The sequence below is a fragment of the Heterodontus francisci genome, chromosome 12 (genome assembly GCF_036365525.1).
Source record: "Heterodontus francisci isolate sHetFra1 chromosome 12, sHetFra1.hap1, whole genome shotgun sequence".
NCBI classification, from domain to species: domain Eukaryota; kingdom Metazoa; phylum Chordata; class Chondrichthyes; order Heterodontiformes; family Heterodontidae; genus Heterodontus; species Heterodontus francisci.
Window position 1 is genome coordinate 63,995,992 of NC_090382.1, and position 24,041 is coordinate 64,020,032.

The window sequence follows — 24,041 nt, forward strand, 5'->3', positions numbered from 1 at the left end:
CATTGATGGCAAGAGAATAAAGAGAGAAAAAGAACAAAATTCTAAAAAGATGATTAAACATAAATTGAGAGGCAATCCTATTAAAAATTATTTAAAATGTCTGGAAGCAGAGCACACAGTGTCCGTAATAAAACAGGGGAGCTGGAGGCAATCATGCATTGGGAGGAGCCAGACATCATAGGGATTACTGAGACCTCGTCACAGAAAATTCAGGACTGGTAATTAAACATTAAACACATTTAGAAAAGATAGAGAGGGAAAAAGGGGAGGTAGAGTAGCTGTACTTACTATGGGCAACATAATGGCAGTAGAAAAAAGGGATGCAACTATTAGCAAGACAGAAATAGAATCCAAATGGATACAGATAAAAGATAATAAAGGATCAATCACACTAATAGGTGTAGTATACAGACAACCTAACAGTGGAAGGAAAGTTTGGGAAGAAATATGTAGATAAATTAGGGAATTGAGTAAAAAACATAGAATAATAATCATGGGGGATTTCAACTACCCCAGTATTAATTGGATAGAAGAGGTAGGTAAAGGGGATAAGGGAATGGAGTTCCTCCAATGCGTACAGGACTCATTTCTAACCCTATGTATAAAATGGCCAACAAGGCCATCAATGAACCATTGCAGATAAGAGAAGTAAAAGTAGGGGAATATCAACACAATCGTGACCATAATATAATATGCTTCAAGATGATAATTGAGGACATAAGTATGATGAAATCCAAGTTAATAGATTGGAGAAAAGCTGATATTGAGGGGCTGAGAACAGAACTTGGGAAAATAAAGTGGGCAACAATATTGGCAAACAATGAAGTAGAATAACAATGGGAAACAATTAAAACGATGTTCAACAATGTAGTAAAATTATATTTCACGAAAAGAACAAACTAAACATTAGTGAGACTCCATGGATGAATAAAGAAGTAAGGGAACAGTTAAGGCTTAGGAAAGAGGCATATATTAAGTACATGGAGAGGACAGGAGTCTGTGATAAGACAAAATATGAAGAGATTAGGAGAGAAGTAAAAAAAAAACAAATAGGAAGGCAAAGAGGATCTATGAAATTAAATTATCAAGGAACATAAAACAAAGTAGTAAAATATTTTACAGGCATATCAATTAAAAAAAAGGCTGGGATAGGAATGGCAGAAGACGGGAAGTGATGTTCCACAGGGATCAGTGTTGGGATCACTACTGTTCACAATTTACATTAATGATTTGGACTTTGGAATTAAAAATCCACTTTCTAAATTTGCAGATGACACCAAATTGTGGGGGGCGGGGGGGGGGGGGGGGGTGGAAATAGTCAATACTGAGGAGTGTTACGACAGTGCTTCCATTTTTTGTTAATTTTGTGAGGACTTATATTTAAATTGTGGAAATGGATTCTTTTTTTTGGAGGCTGAAGATTTCACAGTTACTGGACTCTTTTTTAAAGTTCACTGAGGGGACACTTGAGATGTTGTTGAAATCATGTGATTTAAGATAAATAAACAACAAAAACCATGGACTAAGGGGAGATGTTTACAGAGAAGCGACAAGGCAAGATTTATGAGGGTCAGGGGGGTTTTGACCTGCTGTTTGGAGTTTCGGTTTTGGAGATATTGTTTTTGGTTTCGCTTTGGACAGAGTTGGGAGTGTGGACAGTGTTAAAAGAAAGTTGGAGAAAACTTGCCAAGGGAGCAAACCCTAACTCAGCTTGTTCCATCTCTTTGAAAAGCCTGCCAGCTTTTTTGATCTCTTTAAGAAGATCTGAGAAGCAAGTGTAAGAAACAGACTGAAACTGTTGCTGCATTTCTCCTGAAAGGCCTGCCAAACCGATCCTCAACATCGCCTGAAAAGAACTGTTGTAGGAAGATCCCAGTGACAGTTGTCTATATGTATTTGGGATGCCAAACCAAAAAAAGGACATCTGACATCTTTCCATAGCTTCTCTTTTTTCTTCATGAATTAGCATGTATTTGGCCAAAGTATTCTTTTTCTGTTTTTTTTTTTGTAATAGAGCTCTAAAGAGAAAATCTCTATTTTTTGGTTAACCATGTGTGTATGTGTGAGGGGCTAAGGTAAAAGGAAACTTTCATATTTCAATCCGTGTGTTAATGCTTTGCTTCATTACTGGTTATGTCTTATTTTATAATAAACTGATAATTTTGTTGTTTATTAAAGAAACCTAGTTGATGTATTTTATTCTGGGATAAAGAGTAGAGTCTATGATTGACTGGGTAAATATTTAAATATTTAATGTTGTGACCTATGGAAAAGTGGAACGAGAAAAGACAGTGCACTCCTCCCACCTCGGTCACAACAGGGGGACTGCAATAAATTACAGGAGGACATTAATAAACTTGCAGAACGGACAAATAATTGGCAAATGAAGTTCAACACAGATAAATGTGAGGTTATATATGTTGGCAGAAGAATAGGAAGGTGTGAGTCTAGTTGGGGTAGAGGAACAAAGAGAGCTTGGAGTACAAATACAGCAATCCTTAAAAGTTGTGCCATAGGTCAGCAAGGCCATAAAAAAAGAAAAATAAGCACTTAACTTTATTGCTAGTGGGATAGAATTGAAAAGTAGAGAAATTATGCTAAACCTGTATCGAACCTTGGTTAGACCAGACTTTATGAGTACTGCATTCAGCTCTGGTTGCCATATTATAAAAGGGATATGGAGGAATTGGAGAGGATGCAGAGAAGATTTACAAGGATGATACCAGAAATGCATGGGTACACATATAAGGAAAGGATGAACAGGCTGAGCCTCTTGGCTCTTGGGGAAAAAGAGATCTTTAAAATTATGAAAGGTTTTGATAGACTGCATGTAGAGAGAATGTTTCTGTTGTGGGGAAGAGCATAACTAGAGGCTTTCAATATAAGATAGTTACCAATAAATCCAGTAGGGAATTCAGAAAAAAATTCTTTACCCAAAGAATGGTGAGAATGTGGAACTAGCTACCACAGGGAGTGGTTGAAGTGAATAGTATAGATGAATTTAAATATGAGCGAGTAGGAAATAGAGGGTTACGATAATAGATTTAGATGAGGAAAAATGGGAGGAGGTTCGAGTGGAGTATAAACATTGGCAATGGACTGGTTGGGCCAAATAGCCTGTTTCTGTGCTGTATATCCAATGTAATCCAAGTGGAATTCCTTAACATCAGTTGGTGTGCAATCATAGGCAGCGAATCATGCAGGCCAATGTCCAGTATTCTGGCACCAGTCATGGTGCTTTCATATCACAGCAGTCCTTAGTGCCATGCAAATTTGAGCCACCGTGACAATGTGCTGCCCACTCACATGTGTCCAGCATGCATAAAATGAAAGGGGAGGCCGTGGTGTAGTGATGATGTCACTGGACTAGTAATCCAGAGCCCAGGCCAATGCTCCGAGGACATGGATTTGAATCCCACCACAGCAGATGGTGAAATTTAAATTCAATGAATAAATCTGGAATTAAAAAGCTAATGATGACCATAAAACCATTGATGATTGTCCTAAAAAAACATCTGGTTGACTAATGTCCTTTAGGGAAGGAAATCTGCTGTCCTTACCTGGTCTGACCTACATGTGACTCCAGACCCACAGCAATGTGGTTGGTTGACTCTTAAAATGCCCTCTGAAATGGCTTAGCAAGCCAATCAGTTCAAGGGCATATTAGGGATGGACAGTAAATGCTGGCCTAGTCAGCGACGCCCACATCCCACAAAATGAATAATAAATAAAGAACAGACCACTGGCATGCTGAAACTATATCTGGAATGTTCTGGAGGGACTCTGCAGCGGAATGGGTGTTAACATTCGTGATGGTTTGCCTGCTGCACTACCTCACCATCATGAGGGGACTGCCCTTGCCACCAGTTAAAAGGCAAACAGCTGAAGAGCGAGAGCATCAAAAGGAAGAGCAGGAGGAAAAAGAACAGGGAGAGGAAGGGAGGAGGCAACCTAGACAACCCCTTCCTGCAGTAGCTGTTCATGAAGAGTTAATTCTAGTTTAATACCAGTCACTGCAACCTAATTCCACATTCACCAACAGTACCACACTTCTTACCTTCTCTCTGTAACTGACCATCATAGCGTCTCTTGGCCACAATGCTAAAATAAGAGCCACCACAAAATACACATTCCAAGCAAAATTTGTAAATTAAATCACACCATATTGAGAACAAATGTCAACCAGTCAGCTTTGTGCATCCCTTAGTGTCTGTATTCCGTGTGCCTTTGCCTGTTCTAGTGCTCCTATGCAGTGGTATCCCAGTGCCTGCAGCATGGCTGGTGGAAGGCTGATGACTTTCAGTGGAGGAGACGGCAGTTGGCCTTGGAGGATGACCTCGAGCACCTCTGGCGCTAGAAAGTCCGGCTGCGGATCATACCATCTCAGCATGGGTGGTAACGTTGTTGGCTCGTTAGCTGACTGGTAACAGCAAGGGTACTGGCACAGTTGCATGGGTGGAAGGATTAATGCTGAAATCCCAAAAGAGGTTTGTGCTCCAATGTGCCATTGCTATTCACCCAGGATGGTGCCTCAGCAATGCTAGCAATGTGTCAGAGAACAGATTGCTGGACTGCTGTGACACACACTCTGCAGGCCCTTTTGGACACTGTAATCCATAGCCATGATGGCAGCAGTCTGAGCTTGCATGATAGCAAGCTCAGCTTGCATTTTCTTAATTCATACATGGGATGTGGAAGTCACTAGCATGGCCAGCATTTGTTGCCCATCCCCAATTGCCTTCAAGGAGGTGGTGGTGAGCTGCCTTCTTGATCTGCTGCAGTCACTAAGGTTTAGGTATGCCCACAGTGCTTTTAGGTAGGGAGCTCCAGGATTTTGACCCAGTGATGATGAAGGAACAATAATGTATTTTCAAGTCAGTTGGTGTGTGACTTAAGGGTGGTGATGTTCCCATGCACCTGATTCCCTTGTTCTTCTAGGTGATAGCCGGTGGGGAAAAATTGACTGTTTAAGGTGGTGGATGGGATACCAATCACGCGCTGCGTTGTTCTGGATGGTGTCAATCTTCTGTAGTGTTTTTGGAGCTGCACTCATCCAAGCAAGTGCAGAGTATCCCATCACACTCCTGACTTGTGCCTTGTAGATGGTGGAAAGGCTTTGGTGACTCCAGAGGTGAGTTACTCACTTCAGAATACTCAGCCTCTAACCTGCTCTTGCAGTCACAGTATTTATGTTGCTGGTCCAGTTAAGTTTCTGGTCAATGGTGATGCTAAGATGTTGATGGTGGATGAATTCAGTGATGGTAATCCTATTGAATTTCAAGGGAGGTGGTTAGACTCTGTCTTGTTGGCAATGATCATTGCCTGGTACTTGTGTCATGCGAATGTTACTTATCAGCCCGAGCCTGAAGGTTGTTCAGGTCTTGCCGCATGCGAGTACAGACTGCCTCTTGATCTGAGGAACAAAGAACAAAGAAAATTACAGCACAGGAACAGGCCCTTCGGCCCTCCAAGCCTGCGCCGATCCAGATCCTCTATCTAAACATGTCGCCTATTTTCTAAGGGTTGCGAATGGGTCTAGGACATTGCCCTGAGAAACTCCTGCGGTGATGTTCTGGGGCTGAGAAGATGGCCTCAGAAAACCACAACCATTTTCCTTTGTGCTAGGTGAGCCTAGCCATTTAAGAGTTTTCCCTCTGGTTCCCACTGACTTCAATTATACTAGGGTTCCTTGATGCGACACTCTGTCAAATACTGCCTTGATGCTAAGAGCAGTCACTCACACCTCATTGCTGGAATTCTGCTCCTTTTTCCACATTTGAACCAAGGCTGTATTGAGGTCTGGAACTGAGTGGTCCTGGCCGAACCCAAATGGAGCATCAATAAGCAGGTTATTAATGAGTAAATGCTGCTTGATAGCACTGTCGATGAAACCTTCCATCACTTGACAGTAGACTGATGGGAGAGTAATTGGCCAGATTGGATTTGTCCAACTTTTCGTAGATAGGATATACCTAAGCAATTTTCCACCTTGTTGGGTAGATACCAGTGTTGCATCTGTACTAGAACAGTTTGGCTAGAGGTGCAGTCCTGGAGCAGAAGTTGTCAGCACTATAGCGATGATGTTGTCAGGGTCCATAGCCTTTGCTATATCCCGTGCGGTTTTCCATTTCTTGATGTCATCTGGAGTGAATCGAATAAGCCGATGAGTGGCATCTGTGATGGTGAGACCTCAGGAAATGGCTGAGATGGATCACCCATGTGGCATTTCTGGCTTGCATGCTGGGCCCCGCAGCATTGAGGATGAGGATGTTCATGTAATCTCCTTCTGTTAGTTGTTTAATTGTCCATCACAATTCACGACTGGATGTGGCAGGACTGTAGAGCTTTGGTTTGATCTATTAACTGTGGGATCGCTCCTCTCTCTCTCTAGCATGCTGCTTCTGCTGTTTAGCATGCATGTAATCTTGTATTGTAGCTTCACCAGGTTGATAACTCATTTTTAGGTATGCCTAGTGCTGCTCTTGGCATGCTCTCCTACACTCCTCATTGAACCAGGATATGTCCCGTGGCTGGACTGAAATGGTAGAGTGAGGGATATGCTGGGCCATGAGAGTACAGATTGTGGTGAAATACAATTCTGCTGCTGCTGATGGCCCACAGCACCTCATGGATGCCCAGTTTTGAGCCACTGGATCTGTTCTAAATCTATCCATTTTAGCATGGTAGTAATGGCACACAACACAATAGAGTATGTCCTCAGATTGAAAATGTGACTTTATCTCCACAAACACTGACTGGCAGTCACTTCTACCAATACTGTCATAGACAGATGTATGTGCGACAGGTAGGCTGCTGAGGAAGAGGTCAAGCTTCCTCACATTGTTTCTCTTACCATCTGCTGCAGGCCCAATCTGGCAGCGGTGTCCTTCAGGTCCAGCTCGGTCAGTAGTGGTGCCACCGAGACACTGAAGTACGCCACCCAGAGTACATTCAGTGCCTTGCTACCCTCAGTGCTTCTTCCAAGTGCTGTTCAATTTGGAGGACTACTGGTTCATCAGCTGATGGGAGGTGGTAGGTGATAATCAGCAGGAGGTTTCTTTGCCCATGTGTAGTCTGATGCCAGGAGACTTCATAGGGTCCGGAGTCAATGTTGAGGATCCATAAGGGAATTCCCTCCTAACTGTATACCACAGTGCCGCCACGTCTGGTGGGTCTGTCCTGCTGCTGGGACAGGACATATCCAGGGATGGTGATCAAGGAGTAACACAAGATACTCAAGCCTGCTCTGCCTTTCAATGAGATCGTGGCTGATCTGATTATGGCCTCAACTCCACTTTCCTGTTGGCCCCCCATAATTCGTGACTCCCTCGGGACATTACCTGAAAGGTATGATTCAGTGAGTATGACTATGTTAGGCTGTTGCTTGATTAGTCTGTGGGACAGCTCTCCCAATTTTGGCACAAGTCGCCAGTGTTAGTGAGGAGGACTTTGCAAGGCGACTGGGCTGGATGTACCTTTGTTGTGTCCGATGCCTCGGTTGATACCAGTCTGTACCGTTTTATTCTAACTGGACTTTTTCTGTAGTGGTTTAATACAAATGAGTGGTTTGCATTTCAAAGGGCAGTAAAAGTCAACTACATTGCTGTGGGTCTGCAGTCACATATAAGCCACACCAGATAAGGATGGCAATTTCCTTCCCTAATGGACATTAGTGAACTGGATGCATTTTTATGACAATCCAGTAGTTTCATGGTCACTATTACTGATATTCCAGATTTTATTTAATTAATTGAATTTAAATTCCCCAGTTGCCATGGTGCATCTGGATGATTAGTCCAGATCTCTGGATTACTAGTCTAGTAATACAACCACTATGCTGTCATACCCACATGAGACATGAGAACAGTTTGAGCTTCCACTGCAACACTCAAATGCCGGGTGGTTTGTGCTGCAATGGAAGTTGCAAAATCAGTCATCAGATTCTGCATCATATTTGGCTCCACAAGCGTCCGAATGGAGTTGACCACCACTTCCACGCTGGAAAGTATGGGCTCTAAGCTCTGTGCAAAACCATGTGCAAGGTTGTTGCTGGACTCCTCCATGCTCCTTGACATTGAATACAGGCTTTCTGGCAGGCTTCCCAGTGCACAGAATATATAACCTACATGCAAGAAAATAAATAGATTTCTACTGCAAACAGCTCAAATAGAAAAATTACTGATGGTCTGTATATGTGGTCATTTAGAAATATACTCTTGCAACTTTTTAATTCATTTCTTTTCTCGCTTGTGCAATTCTCCACATCATGCACCTACCTTAGCCGAGCCAGGAGCTGCTGGCTGGCTCCCAGCCTTCAACCAATGCCACTCAAAGGCTGTGTAACTGGAAGGTTCACAGAAGTAGTCTGGGCGGCTGGCTCTTACATCTTCCCACCATTGCAGGGGGCATGCACCTTGCCTGTATTCACTTCCCTCCCCCCACCCCCCACAGCAGCATTATTGGGTTATTGTGATGAGAAACTCACTGCATGAGATATTGTGGGCACAAAATTGAATCCAACCACTCTGTGGCACAACATACTGGAACTTCAGTGTACCACATATTTAACTCATAATGCAGTAGAATACTGCTTATCCAAACTGGTGAGGACTGGTCAAAAAAGCAGACCAGTAACTTGCTCACTCAGAATTAATTTCTTAGAATTTTGATGCAAAATATATTGATGGCTACAAAGGACGCAGAAGGGTAATGTGATCTCCCATTTAAATTTTAAGTCAAGGAAGAAATGCCATTTAAATAAAGCATCTTTGTTTAGAGTCAGCAGAAGGAGCTATGACTGACGGCAGGAGTGTGAATTGCCATTTAAATATCACACCACAGGGAAACTGATTGCAGTAACAGTTGATGGAATGAGCTCCACCCCTGCAGCACCAATTTAAAATTTTAAGCATGTTTGTTAAACTTGGGAGAGATAGCAATCATTGCACCAGTCACATTTCCAATGCCAGTTGTCCATAACTAAATGTATGGTCCTGATCTAATGTTCATTACTAAGATGTAAAGGCACCCTATGGCTGATGTATATTTTGCATAATTATAAAATAAATTACTGGCAGATTATTGTGTCAACAACCTGCAATAATAGAAAATGCTCCTTTCAAAGCTATCACCCACCCTCTAGCCCTCAGAATAGTCACGCTCTAGTCACACTTGAATCCTAGTCATGTAAGGGCAATGCAATAATGTGCTAACATGCTGTACACAAAGCGGTAAAACATGGGTTTGTTTCTACAGTACCTCATACTGTGAATTCTCAATTTCTGCATGACCTTTCCTAAGGACATAGAAGGGAAAGAGAAATACCAAAGGACAAGTTTTCTCACATGTATTTATGTTTCGGAATATGCTGCCTCCCGGTGCGCCCTTTCAAACAGGAGTGGTTTAGGTTAAGGGAAAAGGAGTGAAATATTCATAAAGGAAAAATGTTGACATTTCAAGTATAACCATTCATCAGAGGAATTCTGATCACTCTGAGGAAGGATTATGCCTGAAATGTCAAAATATTTTTCTTTCTTTACGGATGCTGCCTGAATGTTTCCAACATTTTCTGCTTTTGTTGCAGATTTCCAGTATCTGCAGGATTTTGATTTTTGAGAAAATATAAATCTCCTTTTGGTTTCCCATCATTTGATTTTCTGTGCTACTTTTCAGGAACTTACAGTGCCTATATCTCCCACAGTAGTGTGCAATATTCTTGCAGAAAGCAGCAAATAATTTTTAAATTGGTTATATTTTGGAAAAGTTAAGAAGATAGTTCATGTCCTGCACAACTATTATTGGCATTCAATACATCAAATCACCATACAAATTTACCTTCTAGGTTTAACTCTGCTTAGAGTTCAGAACTTTGTGGACATTTTTATGCTCATAGACTAAAAATCCTAACTATTTCTATCTAAACACAACCTGCAGTAGGAAATTTTAAAACATTGAATAAGAACTGCTGGAGAATAACATAAAGGTTTCTTATCATCAGGGTACAACTGACTTAGGCACAGTAAAGCATCAGGAAGGATGGACTGCAAAGCACACCTACCGCTTTGTAAGGTCTGTTTGCCTCCAGACAGCACTCCACTGGGCAGCATACCGGTTGGAGTCAGGCCTTTCAAAGTTAAAACACTCTCACTCTCCTCTCTGAAAAAGAGACCAAATAGGTGCGATATTTACTGTGTTTGACCCATACATTTCTTTTTTAAACCTCCTTCGATTATAGACCCTAAATATAAGTGAGCCTTTGCTATAACCAAAATTAGAAAACTGGGTTCATGAATCCATGACAGCACTGAGGTTACTTGCCCATCCACTTGAATCCCCCTCATGATTTCTTCAGCCAATTGGTTTCAGAATAACAGGTCAAAACCCAGTTGATTGTCAACTGAGCAAACAACACATATGCAGCATATACATGTTATGAACAGATTTTCAACAAAAATGATTCAATGATAGAGCACACTCTATTACAACTGATAATTAGTACATGCCCCTCCAAATTATGCACCTTCTTAATAAGAAATTACATTTCTAAATCTTGATGCCATATTGGAGAAGTAGTTCAAAGATGATTTCAACTGCTATTCCTCACTTCAGGATTTGGTTGAAACTCTGTTCCCAACAAAATCTGATGATATGTCTTGACTGTGGACGGATCTCAGAAGTGACCAGATTTCACTAAATGGTGTAGGTGGCTTGAACAGTTTAGTGGAAAAGGCATTAATAGCAAGAATAGTGGTCAAAATTTCAATAGTATTTTTTATCATTTGAATGTTACAGTGCTATTATGTGTTAACATTTATTTCATATAGAGCTCACAAAATAATTGCTCAAAAATGTGGTAAAATGCACTGCAAATTGGAGTATTATGGTCGCCACACTACCAGAAGGACGTGGAGGCTTTGGAGAGGGTACAGAAGAGGTTTACAAGGATGTTGCCTGGTCTGGAGGGCATTAGCTATGAGGAGAGGTTGGATAAACTCAGATTGTTTTCACTGGAACGACGGAGGTGGAGGGGCGACATGATAGTTTAGTTTAGTTTAGTTTAGTTTAGAGATACAGCACTGAAACAGGCCCTTCGGCCCACCGAGTCTGTGCCGACCATCAACCACCCATTTATACTAATCCTACACTAATTCCATATTCCTACCACATCCCCACCTGTCCCTATATTTCCCTACCACCTACCTATACTAGGGGCAATTTATAATGGCCAATTAACCTATCAACCAGCAAGTCTTTGGCATGTGGGAGGAAACCAGAGCACCTGGAGGAAACCCACGCAGACACAGGGAGAACTTGCAAACTCCACACAGGCAGTACCCAGAATTGAACCCGGGTCGCTGGAGCTGTGAGGCTGCGGTGCTAACCACTGCGCCACTGTGCCGCCCCTAGAGGTTTACAAAGTTATAAGCGGCATGGACAGAGTGGATAGTCAGAAGCTTTTTCCCAGGGTGGAAGAGTCAGTTACTAGGGGACATAGGTTTAAGGTGAGAGGGGCAAAGTTTAGAGGGGATGTGCGAGGCAAGTTCTTTACACAGAGGGTGGTGAGTGCCTGGAACTTGTTGCCGGGGGAGGTGGTGGAAGCAGGTACCATAGAGATGTTTAAGAGGCATCTTGACAAATACATGAATAGGATGGGAATAGAGGGATACGGACCCCGGAAGTGCAGAAGGTTTTAGTTTAGGCAGGCATCAAGATCGGCGCAGGCTTGGAGGGCCGAATGGCCTGTTCCTGTGCTGTACTGTTCTTTGTTCTTTATTCTGTGCAGTTCTGGGAATCCCATAATAGGAAGGAGCCATGGAAATATTACAGTTAAAATTCACTTAAGCTATATAGCAGATGTAATAGATTTTTGTTATGATTGAAATTGGAAGATCTGTAGAGATTTTCCAAATTATGAAAGTCCTTTTAGGGGTAAATAGTGAAGGGTTGTTTTCACTGCCTGGTAGATCAATAACAAGGGGGCAGAGACACAAATATCATTTGAAGAATGTGGAAGAAAGTTAGAAATTTTCTCACAAAGGATTATTGGAACACCTTATAGCAAAACTGAAGCAGTGGCTGTGTGGTGATGAAATTGGCAAAGGAATAGAAGAGAGTTACAGTAAATTGCTATTTTTGGACTAGAGTGAGGTATCCTTCTTGGATGAAGGGACCGAAGGTATGGGTTGTGAAATTTGCTGATGACACAAAGAAAGGTAGGAAAGTAAGTTGTGAAAAGGACTTAAGGAGGCTACAAAGGGATATAGATAGGTTAAGTAAGTGGGCAAAGATCTGGCAAAGAGAGTATAATGTGGGAAAATGTGAAATTGTCCATTTTGGCAGGAAGAATAAAAAAGCATATTATCTAAATGGTGAGAGATTGCAGAGCACTGAGATGCAGAGGGATCTGGGTGTCCTAGTGCATGAATCACAAAAGGTTAGTATGCAGGTTCAGCAAGTAATTATGAAAGCTAATAGAATGTTATTGTTTATTACAAGGGGAATCGAATACAAAAGTAGGGCGGTTATGCTTCAGTTATGTAGGGCATGGTGAGACCACATCTGGAGTACTGTGTACAGCATTGGTCTCCTTATTTAAGGAAGGATGTAAATGCATTGGAAGCAGTTTAGAGAAGGTTTACTAGACTAATACCTGGAATGGGCAGATTGTCTTATGAGGAAAGGTTGAACAGGCTGGGCTTGTATCCGCTGGAATTTACGAACATACAAAAATAGGAGCGGCAGTAGGCCATTCAGCTCATCGAGCCTGCCCCACCATTCAATATGATCATGACTGACCATCCAATTCAATGCCTTTTCCCCACACTATCCCCATATCCCCTTATGTCATTTGTACTGAGAAATCTGTCAATCTTTGCTTTAAACATACTCAATGACTGAGCTTCCACAGCCCTCTGGGGTAAAGAATTCCAAAGATTCACACCCTCTTCATCTCTGTCCTAAGTGGCTTCCCCCTTATTTTGAAATTTCGTCCCATGGTTCTAGACTGCCCAACCAGGGGAAACATCTTAGCTGCGTCTACCTTCTCTATCCCTTTCAGTATTTTGTAGGTTTCAATGAGATCACATTTCAATCTTCAAAACTCTAGAGAATACAGGCCCAGTTTCCCCAATCTCTCTTAATAGGACAGTCCCGGCATCCCGGGAACAAGTCTGGTGAATCTTCGTTGCACTCCCTCTATGGCGATAATATCCTTTCGAAGGGTAAGGGGACCAAAACTGCACACAGTACTCCAAGTGTTGTCTAACCAAGGTTCTATACAATTGAAGCAAGACGTCACTACTCCTGTACTCAAATCCTCTTGCGATAAAGGCATTAGCCTTCCTAATTGCTTGCTGCACCTACATGTTAGCTTTCAGTGACTTATTGACAAGGAGACCCATGTCCTTTTGTACATCTACACTTTCTAATCTCTTACCATTTAAGAAATACTCTGCACATCTATTCCTCCTACCAAAGTGGATAACCTCACATTTTTCCACATTATATTCCATCTGTCATGTTCTTTAGAAGAGTAAGAGGCAACTTGATTGAAACATATAAGATCCTGAGGGGTCTTGACAGTTAGATGTGGAAAGGATGTTCCGCCTTGCTGGATAATCGAGAACTGGGGGTCACTTTTAAAAAATAAGGGGCTGCCCATTTAAGACAGAGATGAAGAGAAACATTTTTCTCTTGGAGGGTCGTGAGTCTTTGGAACTCTCTTCCTCAAAAGTCAGTGGAAGCAGAGTCTTTAAATATTTTTAAGGCAGAGGTAGATAGATTCTTGATAAGCAAGGGGGTGAAAGATTATCAGGGGTAGGCGGGAATGTGGAGTTGAGGTTACAATCAGATCAGTCATGATCGTATTGAATGGCGGAGCAGGCTCGAGAGGCTGAGTTCATATGTTCATATACAGTGGTATTCCTGAGGGTTCAGTACCAGAACCACTGTTGTTTTTTTACACGCATTAATTACTTGGACTTGTGGGTAGAGGGAACAATTTTGAAATCTGCAGATGATACAAAACTTGAAATGTAGTAAACAGGGAGGAAGTTAGTAATAAACCTCAAAAGGTGGAATGGATGGAAACATGGCAGATGAAATTTGCAGCAAAGAACGGTGAATTGATTCATTTTGGTAGGAAAAATTAGGAGAATCAATATAAAGTAAATGGTACAATTTTAACGGAGGTGCATGATCATAGAGACCTGGGGGTATATGTACACAAGTCTTTGAAGATTGCAGGATAAATTAAGAAGGCTGTTTAAAAAAAAAGTGGTGGGACCAAAGGGGCAACATTAGTAGATTTAGCATTAGAATGCTTGAATATTCTTAGAAGAAACACTGTAGTTGTGAGGGAACCGTTGAATGATGGGATACTTGATCACTATGCTGGATTATACAACTCAGTACCTAATTGTCTCTACAGTTTATGTAAACAGGCTGTCCTTGCTTCACTAATCAAAGAGATAAGGGGAAGACTGGACACTAGAGAGGCAGCAATAAACCATGGGAACTAGCAGCTTCAAGGTTGAGGGCTGAGATAACAGGAAAACATCTGTTGGGCAATACAATCTAGTTTATTGCTGAAAATAGAGATATGTCGTCGAAGCTTTTCGTCTTGCACTCATCAGGACAATCTGCAGGAATACCAATGCCCTGATGAGTGCAAGACAAAAAGCTTCGACAACATGCCTCTATTTTCAGCAAGACTCAAGTTCTGTACTTCCAAATGACTATTTGTATAACAATCTAGTTTTTTGATCAAGTCGTAACCTGGAATGTGTTAGGGGTAGTGTGAACAATGAGTAATGACTATTGTACCCTCTAAATGTGTGCTGTAAACTCTGTATAATTGAGAAGGCTCTTGGGGGGTGGGGGGGTGGGTGGATAACTGAAGTCTTCTCCATTGAATATGCTTGAACTCAAGTCTTTATTTGCTTTAATCCTGTGGACCCAAGAGTCGATAGATTCTTTCCACAACAAAAGGCATACAGGATCCTTAGCTTTCTAAATAGAGGCAAAAACAAGGAAATCATGCTATATCTTATAAAACTTAGGAAGGATGTCAAGGGCTTAGAGACAATACAGAGGAGAGATACTAGAAGAGAACCAAGGCTGAAAGAGTTCAGTTACATGGAGACACTAGAGAAGTTCTGGTTGTTCTCTTTGGGGCAGAGAAGATTAAGGGGAGATCTGATGGAGATGTTTAAAATCATGAAGGGATTTGGAAGATAAAGTGTTTCCAGTGGCAGAAGGGTTGGTAACCAGGGAACACAGATTTGAGATAACTGACAAAAAAAACATGTGGCCTGAGGAAATTCTTTTACACAGCAAGTTGTTATGATCTGGAATGCACTGCCTGAAAGAGCAGTGGAAGCAGATTTAATAATAACTTGCAACGGGGAACTGGACAAATGATTGAAGTGGAAAAATTAAAAGAGCTATGGGAAAAGAGCTGTGGAGTGGAACTAACTGGACAGCTCTTTCAAAGAGGCTGCACAGGCATGATGGGCTGAATGGCCTCCTGCTGTGCTGTATCAATTGTATGATTCTATGAACGTGGTATGTTTTACTACAAGTGGCTATTGAGACAGAGGGCTGAATTTTACAGCCCCACCGATGTCCGGGGTCATGGCGGGGGGGGTGCCAGAAAATGCCTCCTGCAGAGGCCTGCCACAGGCCACAATGCTAGGAAGGCCCAGCCTAATATTGCTGGTGGTGGCGAGGCATCGTGGTGGCCCCCGCGCCGCTCGGTGACAGGAGCAAAATTTGCATATGTTAACTTATTAAAATAAATGAATTGAATACTCACCCACTCCCACCATCTGTCCCAGTGCGATATTGGTGCCGGTGGCCAGCACTCCAGCACCATTAGATACCCGTCCAGAAATCCAAGGTGGAATACTGGTGGGAATTGGGGAGCAGGTAAGTTTTCAGTGCGTGGCGGGGGCGGGGGGGGGGGGGGGGGAGGTAGCACAGTAAAACTAATCTGATTGGTGCAGGGGATGGTGGAAAGGGGTAAAGTTTAAAATTTATGAACTTTGGGGCGGGAGCACAACGTAAGTGATCTGGGGGGGGGTGGTGGAGGAGAGAGAAAGTAATGAATTTTATGGTTATGGGGGGGAGGTGTGAGAGGGTCAGGATCACTTTAATTTTTTTAAGTCAGTATTTCTTTAAATATTGTAATTGCAATGTAGGGCTCAATGCCCTTTAAAAATGGCATCAGCGCCTGCATAAAGGCTGCTGATGCCATTGCTAGGGATGGTCCACCTGCCCCCTCCATGTCATCGGGGGTGGGAGGAGGGGGTGCAGTCTGCCCCGGCCATTTAAATGAGCTGCCGCATTTAATATCGCGGTGGCTCCTCGAAGTACAGCTGCCGCCGAAATGCAAAATCCAGCCCAGAGATTATGGGTGGAATTTTATCTAAACAGATCCACTTAAGTGGTGTGAGGAACCTGTTTGTTTCATCAGAGGGCTTTGCGTGGCTCTTGAACTCAGCCACGATATGAGCATCCCACTTCTGGGTTTCCCAACCATTTACAAAGGGCGGGCATGATGACAACCCACATCTGTCAAAGGAAGGATATCTAGTTAAAGGGACCCTGGCAGGTGGCAGAGTGCCTGAATTCGGCATTGCTTCCTGACACTCCAGCAACCACAGGAATGGAAACAATATGTGGGAATGCAACCCCCTGGGTCTCAGATTCATCTCTGGATGTCTTGCAGCATGATCTGAGCAACTGAAAAGCTGTATCCAAAGGACAAGAGGTAGAAGTCAGCCTCTCAAACCAAACAGGCATGGATGGAAGAGACTGAGGAAATGAGCAGCAGGTGTATGGTCCCTAAAACCTGGATACAAAGCCCAAGAGGTCTAAATACTTCATCAGGGCAGGAAAAGTGAGTGGCAAGGCACTTTCACGTGCCAACTGTCAAACTCTGAATTCCGTAGTATTCTCCTGCATAACACTCCTCAGACCAACGCATCTTGCATCTTCACTTATTCCCCTCTTTCTAGGCAACTCCTCACATCCCCAACTGAATTGCCAACACTCATGCTCACCCTCACCTTATTGACATCTCCCACCCACGCCCCACAGTCACTGTCCACAAATGTTGTCCTTCCCTCATTTCCACACAATCCATTTCTCACACTCATAACTCTCTGCTTTCTCTCCTTGCAGAAGAGAGTGCAGAACTTCAGGGAGAGGCAGAGAACCGGGGTGACCATCCAGTGATAGCCACCTTGACGGCCACTGGCAATGCATGCCCACCGGGTCCACAGTGAAGTAGGTTTTACTCCAGGAGGCTGCAGATATCAGCAACAACTTGCCATGAAAGTCTGAACCTCATGAGGCACTGGTGCTCAGTCATGTTGAGAGAGCTGATCCTCTGCCTGTAGATCCTTTGTTTGGGATATTGTCTCCTTCGCTCTGAATCTCCTCTTTTTGTTCCTGCTGAGGAGAAGGCAGTTGGTGCTGGTGCTGATGTTTCTCCTGCTGCTGCAGGTGCTGGTGTTGCTGCTCCTCTTGTTCCTTATCAGAGGTCCAAGATGGAACTGGATAAGCTGCTTCCATGCTGCAGTGAAGGCTGACAGCAAGGAAGTGCAAATCAAGATGAGTAAAGTCCACAGCAGGTGTAATGACTTCCAGAAAGTTGGAAGTCAGCTGTGAAGCAGTGAAATCTGAACCTCTGAACAAATGCTGTGAACACAAACCTTTTACATAGGCAGCCCAGCAGCAATCCACGTTTACTGTTAAAAGGCTTTCCAGTTTTAATAAACAATAGCTGCCCACTGTGCACTCGCCTTGTTGACCCTGGCGAGATCCACACAGTTCAGGAAACCTGATCACTGGCTGTGAAAGCCAGAATGCTGGGTTAAATTCACAATTAATTGCCTATTTCTATATTGAAATGACTGTCCGACAGATCCACAGTGGTTTCCCGCTTCCCTCCGTTGGTGGGCAGGATCATGTTCAGTTCCCGACCCAGCGCCATTTTTTGGGGCTTTAGTCCCCTGGCCGCACCACAACCCATCTCCCATTGGCAGTTAAAATTCTGCCCTTTCTATCATTAAAGATGGGATTGAATAAGTATTTGCAGAATAAGGATGTAAATGGATATCGGCAAATGACAGGGAAATAGTCAATAGCTTCAGTTAAATAGTCAACTCTGGGCACAATGAGAGGAATGGCTTCCTTCTGTGCTGTAACTTCTAGAATTATAAGCATAGTAACCTATCTTAGTTAGAAAATAACATCTGTATCTCTGGACATGAGAACTGCATGCATACACAAGTTTAGTTTAAAATTTTCTGCTTATTACACACAAATACACACATATACCAAATATACATAGAATATTGAATTGTGTTGACTAGGATATTTATCTAGGAGCCTGTTGGAGCAGTCCATTTCAAACATCAGAATAAAATTCATAATAACATGCTAAAATTCAAGAACTCTGTTTGCCATTTGCAAAATTCTTAACGTATATTTGGGTGAACTATGGAATATTTTTAAATCGGTTAATATCAAATTTACACCTTGAATGTTAATTCTAAAAGTGATACTTAAATAACATCCACTTAGTGGATTAACTACAAAATAAATAATAAAATGATAGAACACAGTTTTTCTATTCATCATTCGGGAATTAATTCTTGCATCTTTTGAAGCCCTGCAACAATTACAGTGCTGGAATAAACATCTTACAGATTATAGAAAAGTACTTGAATAAGAACACAGACCAGTCGAAAAATCTATGAGAATATATAGCCTTGTGAGCTCTTACCTGAGCACGGAAAACACTCTAGCCATTTTGCCAATGGCTCGAATTTTGTTCCTAATGACCTCTTTACGAGCTGCAGCAGCATTTGCTTGGAACAAAAATAAATTCAGTTCAGAAAGTATAAGCCTAAATAATTCTGCACTCTTATAGAATAATGAAATGTTAAACTAACTGTGAGAATAATAAAATATATAAATATTATTTTTGTTTATTTTCCCCCAAGTGATTCCAACACAAGAAGCTAGAAGAGAATTAAAGGAACAGCTGTTTCTAGGCAGATATGCTACCAAAATGTCTGCAGGTAATAAGATCTGCCCAAACTGTTCATTACTCTTGGGTCATCCTGGACTGCAAAAATAACACACAATGCCTTATCTCCACCAACAATCATCTCCTTAAAATCCTCTTTCCTTCCTACTCTACCCTCACCTCAAATAAGTGTGAGGAAGTCATGGACTATTTTGTCTCTGAGGTCGAGATCATCTTTTCAGTTGCATCTGCTGTTTTCTTCACTCTCCTTTACTCCCTGTCCTCGCCGTGAGATTGCCTCTTTCTTTATATTCTCTCCTATCGCCTGTCATGCTTTCTACAACTAATTTTGTGCATGAGACCCATCTCCTGTTCTCTTGATTTCATTACTACTAGACTACTGACCATTCAGCTTCCCTTTCTACCCCACATGCTAGCTGACATTGTAAATAGTTTCCTGTCCTTGGGTACTGTCCAGGTCATTTTCAAAACCACTGTCACTCCTTCTCCTCAAAAAACCCATCTTCAAATGAATGCTCCATTTCCAAACTCTCTTTCCTCTTCAAAGAGTAGGATTTTACTGCAAACCTTAGGACTCTGACGTTGGATCCAGATAGGGGTCCTGAGCTTGCACTTGCCAGCTCAGCAGTATTGCCAGAGGTGGCCTCCTAATTGGCTGCCTCCAGAGCCGTCATCCAATTAAGAATGACAGGCAGAATGTAGATACTGCCGGCCCAATAAGTGACCCAACAGCTCTGAAGCATCAGAAGTCCCGTCAGGAGAGGTGGGCGCTGCTGGAGCAGATTGGGGATCAACAGGGTACATCAAAATGGAGGCGCCCTTGGAGACGCAAGTAGAAAATTTAAAATCAGAGGGGCCAAGCAGGCAGCCCTGTCCAAATGGCGTATTGGGACTGTGGGGGTGGTCTTCCCTGCCCGCAGCCCTCTCTAGCTCCCCTTTGGGGGAATGGATCCTCCAGCTTCAATGGCCCCCCGACCCTCCTGGACAGCTGCAGGGAGGCTGTCTCCATGAAGCTGGTGGGCTTCCCATGCAGCAGAGGGCCACTCTTCCACTGGCAAAATGCTGGTGGCCCAGGAAAATAGGGCCTTTAATTAATTGATTGGCTGCCCACCTCCGTCTGGCAAACAGCCAATCCGCATCCGGTTCTGCCGCTGGGAAAGCTCCCTGATGGCAGGACTGTATGGGGTGGTATTGCAGCACGGCTCTCTGCTATTTTCCCTGCCACTGCACCACCACCACCACCTCCCCCTCCGCCCCCCCCCCCCCCCCACCCTATCACCTCCCAGCCCACCACCCAGGCCAGCAAAACCCTGCCCAAAATCTTTGAACATGCTATCACGCCCAAATCCAAGCCCATCTTACCTGAAACTCCATGTTTGATTCTCTCAAATCAGGTTTTCACCCCAGCCCCAGCGCCAAAATTGCCTGAACTAAAGTCACAGATTACATGTGCTGTGACTGTCTCCAAGGTGCATTAAGTCTTCTTCAACCTCTCTGCAACTTTTGACATAATCAACCACACCATCCTTCCCCAATTTCTCAATGCTATTGTCCAGCTCGATTGCACTGCCCTTGTTTTGTTTCACTATTACCTATCTAATCATAGCCAGAGCATATTCAGTTATGATTTCTCTTCTTGCACCTGCACCATTACCTCCAGAGCATCTCATTTTCTATCATTGACCTTCTCTTTCTCATTTACATCTTGCCCCTTTGTGACATCATCTATTTACAAAGGATGAGTTTCCATTTATTGCTGATGATACCCAACTCTACCTCTTCACCACCTGTCTTGACTTCTTCAGTGTCTCTGTGCTGTCAGAATATTTGTCTGACATCCAATCTTGGATGAGCCATAATTGCTTCCAGTTAAACATTGGAAGACTGAAGCTATCATCTTCTGCCCCTGCCATAAACTGTACCTTTGCCACCGATTCCATCCTCCTCTTCAGCTACTGTCTCAGGCTGAACCAGACTGTTTGCAACCTCAGGATCCTATTTCACCCCATGTCTTCTCCATCACAAAGACTGCCTACTTCCATCTTCATTTCTCACCGCTTCCCCTCTCTCAGGTCATCTCCTGCTGAAATTCTCATCGATGCCTTTGTTATCTCTAGACTCATCTATCCTGGCCTCCCATCCTCCACCCTCCATAAACATCAGCTCATCCAAACTCAGCTGCCCTTTTCCTATCCTGCTCCAAGTTCCGCTCACCCATTATCCCTGGTCTTACTGATGTACACTGGGACACGTTCCTCCAACACCTTCAATTTAAAATTGTAATACTTGTGTTTTAAGTCTCTCACAATCTCTGTAGCCTCCTCCAGTCCTAAGTTCCCTCCTCAGAACTCTGCCTTCCTCCAACAATAAACTTTTGCATTTGCCCTCCTTTTTCAGCATCATTGGTAGCATTGTTTCAGCCATCTAAGCCTTACGCTCTGGAATTCCTTCCTTAAATCTCAAACCTCCCTCCTTTCCTTTAAGACCCTCCTTGAAACTCACTTCCTATAATCTCCTTCTTTGGCTCTGTATCCATTTTTGGCTGATCACACTTACATTAAGTGGCTGGGGTATTTTTCTATGTTAAAAGTGTTACATAAAGAATGCTGTTGTTCTAAAACAGATTCATGCATAGGTCTTCACAGCCATTCAAAGTATCAGCCACATGTAAACGGCTCTTTTTCTTAACTATTCAATAATGTAACTTAAAAAAAAATACTCCTACCATCAAATATCTCATCTCCATCTGTCATGAGTTCATCATCAGAGCAGATATTTAGAACATTCACCAACATCTCTGTCACTGAAACAAGGAAAGAGTGAAATGCAAATTTCAGAACAAAATATCATGAACTAACTTTGAGCCTCATACAGTGAGTCTTGGTGACAACTTCTCTTTTGGAGAAGGTGCTAATGAGGCCAGATGAGAATCAGAGAGAGAGGGAAAGATGTGGTGTGTCACTCCAGGCTGTTCTTCTGCACTTCTGAGTGGTTGCATCAAAAGTCAACCAACCTATTATATTGTCTGGGGAACTGCAAATGGTCCAAAGAAGTGAAAATAAAGATTATGGAAGAAAGAAAGAAATTTCTACCAGAAAATGTAAAAGATTAATGTTTTTAATCTTATTGGGTGCTATTGCCTGTGTTGTGGTTGTGTGATCAGTGGGAGACAAATCCTAATAAGACACAAACAGTAGTATTAATAAATCCCTTGAAGTTAATGGTCATGTTAGTCCGTATAGTCATCAACTCTACTGTAGATATAAATATCAATCAAAATCTGTATAGCTTGGCTCATTTGATAGCACTCTTACGTTGCAGTTCGAAGCCAGTTTGTAAGAAAACTTTGAAGTTCCATAGGACTGTCTGTTCAATAGTTCAAAGCTGACTCCATATTGGTAACAGTTATGATTTTATTAAAACAAGTGAGACTTAATGCATTACAGTATTGAGCAGTAGTTTACAAAATGAAATTGAGCAGTATAATACCCATTATCATTGAGCTTTGAGTTGTAGGCATCGTCCATTCCTCATTCCTCCTAATTGCATAGGCATTTACACGTGAAGGATCAACATCCCTCCCAGCCTACTACAGTGAGAATGACCCAAACTTCCTAGGATATACCCCAGAAACCAGAAATACAGAAAAATCCATCCAATCATGTATTTTCCATTTAGCCTGAGGAATAAGCTTCTTCTGTTTCCATGGTGATGGCATAACCCAGGACCTTGATGACAACAGATTCTAATTTAAGTCTGCTTTTCAACATGCTTTACCTTATTCTAACAAATAATTAGCAAATTAATAAAACTACACTAACATAATAAAAACTATAAACTGGCAATCTTAGTAATAAACAATCACTGCTTTCTCTTCCCCGCTCCCTCCTGCAATCATCGCTTCAATCACCGCTTTCTCCTCCTCGCTCTCTCCCACAATCACTGCTTCAATTACCATATTCAGTTCCTGCTCCCTCCCGCAAGTGCGTTTTAGTTGACACTTCTCTACCCTACACCCTTGCACACCCGTCTGCTCGCTGTTTCCTCCCATCACTCCCGAGTGTTCACTGCTCCAGCCCACCACTCCCGACTGTTCAGTGCTCGCTCCCCCACGCCACTTCCACCGGCTCACTGCTCACTACCCGATTTGCCGCTCCCTCCTCAAGCCACCCCCTCTTCGCCACTCACTCCATCCCCCCTAACCACTCCCCCATGCTGCTCCCCCCTCACCGCTCGCTTCCCCACCCCCGCTCCACTGGTTGACCATTTGGTCCCTACCCCCAGTTGGACACTCAGTTCCACCCCCCCTCACCCTGTTGGCTGCTTGGCTCCCTCCCATCCCCACCCCAGTTGGCCTCTCACTCATCCACCGCCTGCCTGCCCACGCGGTGCATGGTGACGTTAGAATGTGATGTTCTTACTTGTGATGTCATTGACATCAGCGCGCGCATGCGCGGATTCATGCTGAGAGGCTGGCAAATGTTCGGACGCACGGATTGATAAAGGTCGGCAATCACTCCGCCCATGCTCTGCATTGTCAGGAGACACAGTGTTTACTATTCTCATCAATACCTTTCTGACTTTCACTAGCATGTACGTGAATACGCAGATAGAGAGAAACTGTTCCCACTCGTGAAAGAATCGAGAACAATAAGGCACAGATTTAAAGTATTTGGTAAGAGAAGCAAAAGTGACATGAGGAAAAACTTTTTCATGTAGCGAGTGGTTGAGGTGTGGAATGCGCTGCCTGAGAACGTGGTGGAGGCAGATTCAATTGAAGCTTTCAAAAGGGAATTAGACAGTTATATGAAAAGGAAGAATGCGCAGGGTTATGGGGAGAAGGCAGGGGAATGGAACTTAGGGAATTGCTCTTTCAGAGAGCTGGTGTGGACACGATGAGCCGAATGGCCTCCTTCTGTGCTGTAACGATTCTGTGATACCAGATTGATATATTTCAGTGAATGCGCCCAGATGATTTACT

General features: G+C 43.0%; 1 protein-coding gene across 1 annotated transcript in view; it reads right to left on the bottom strand.

Annotated features, from left to right (window-relative positions):
* Positions 1–24,041, bottom strand: part of LOC137375885 (protein phosphatase 3 catalytic subunit alpha-like) — a 567,998-nt gene that overhangs the window by 38,964 nt on the left and 504,993 nt on the right. The window contains exons 12-14 of the mRNA XM_068043519.1: positions 21,786–21,863; positions 18,794–18,878; positions 10,058–10,155 (exon numbers count right to left, since the gene is read on the bottom strand). Coding sequence (XP_067899620.1) covers positions 10,058–10,155; positions 18,794–18,878; positions 21,786–21,863 — 261 coding nt within the window. The remainder of the gene's footprint in view (positions 1–10,057; positions 10,156–18,793; positions 18,879–21,785; positions 21,864–24,041) is intronic.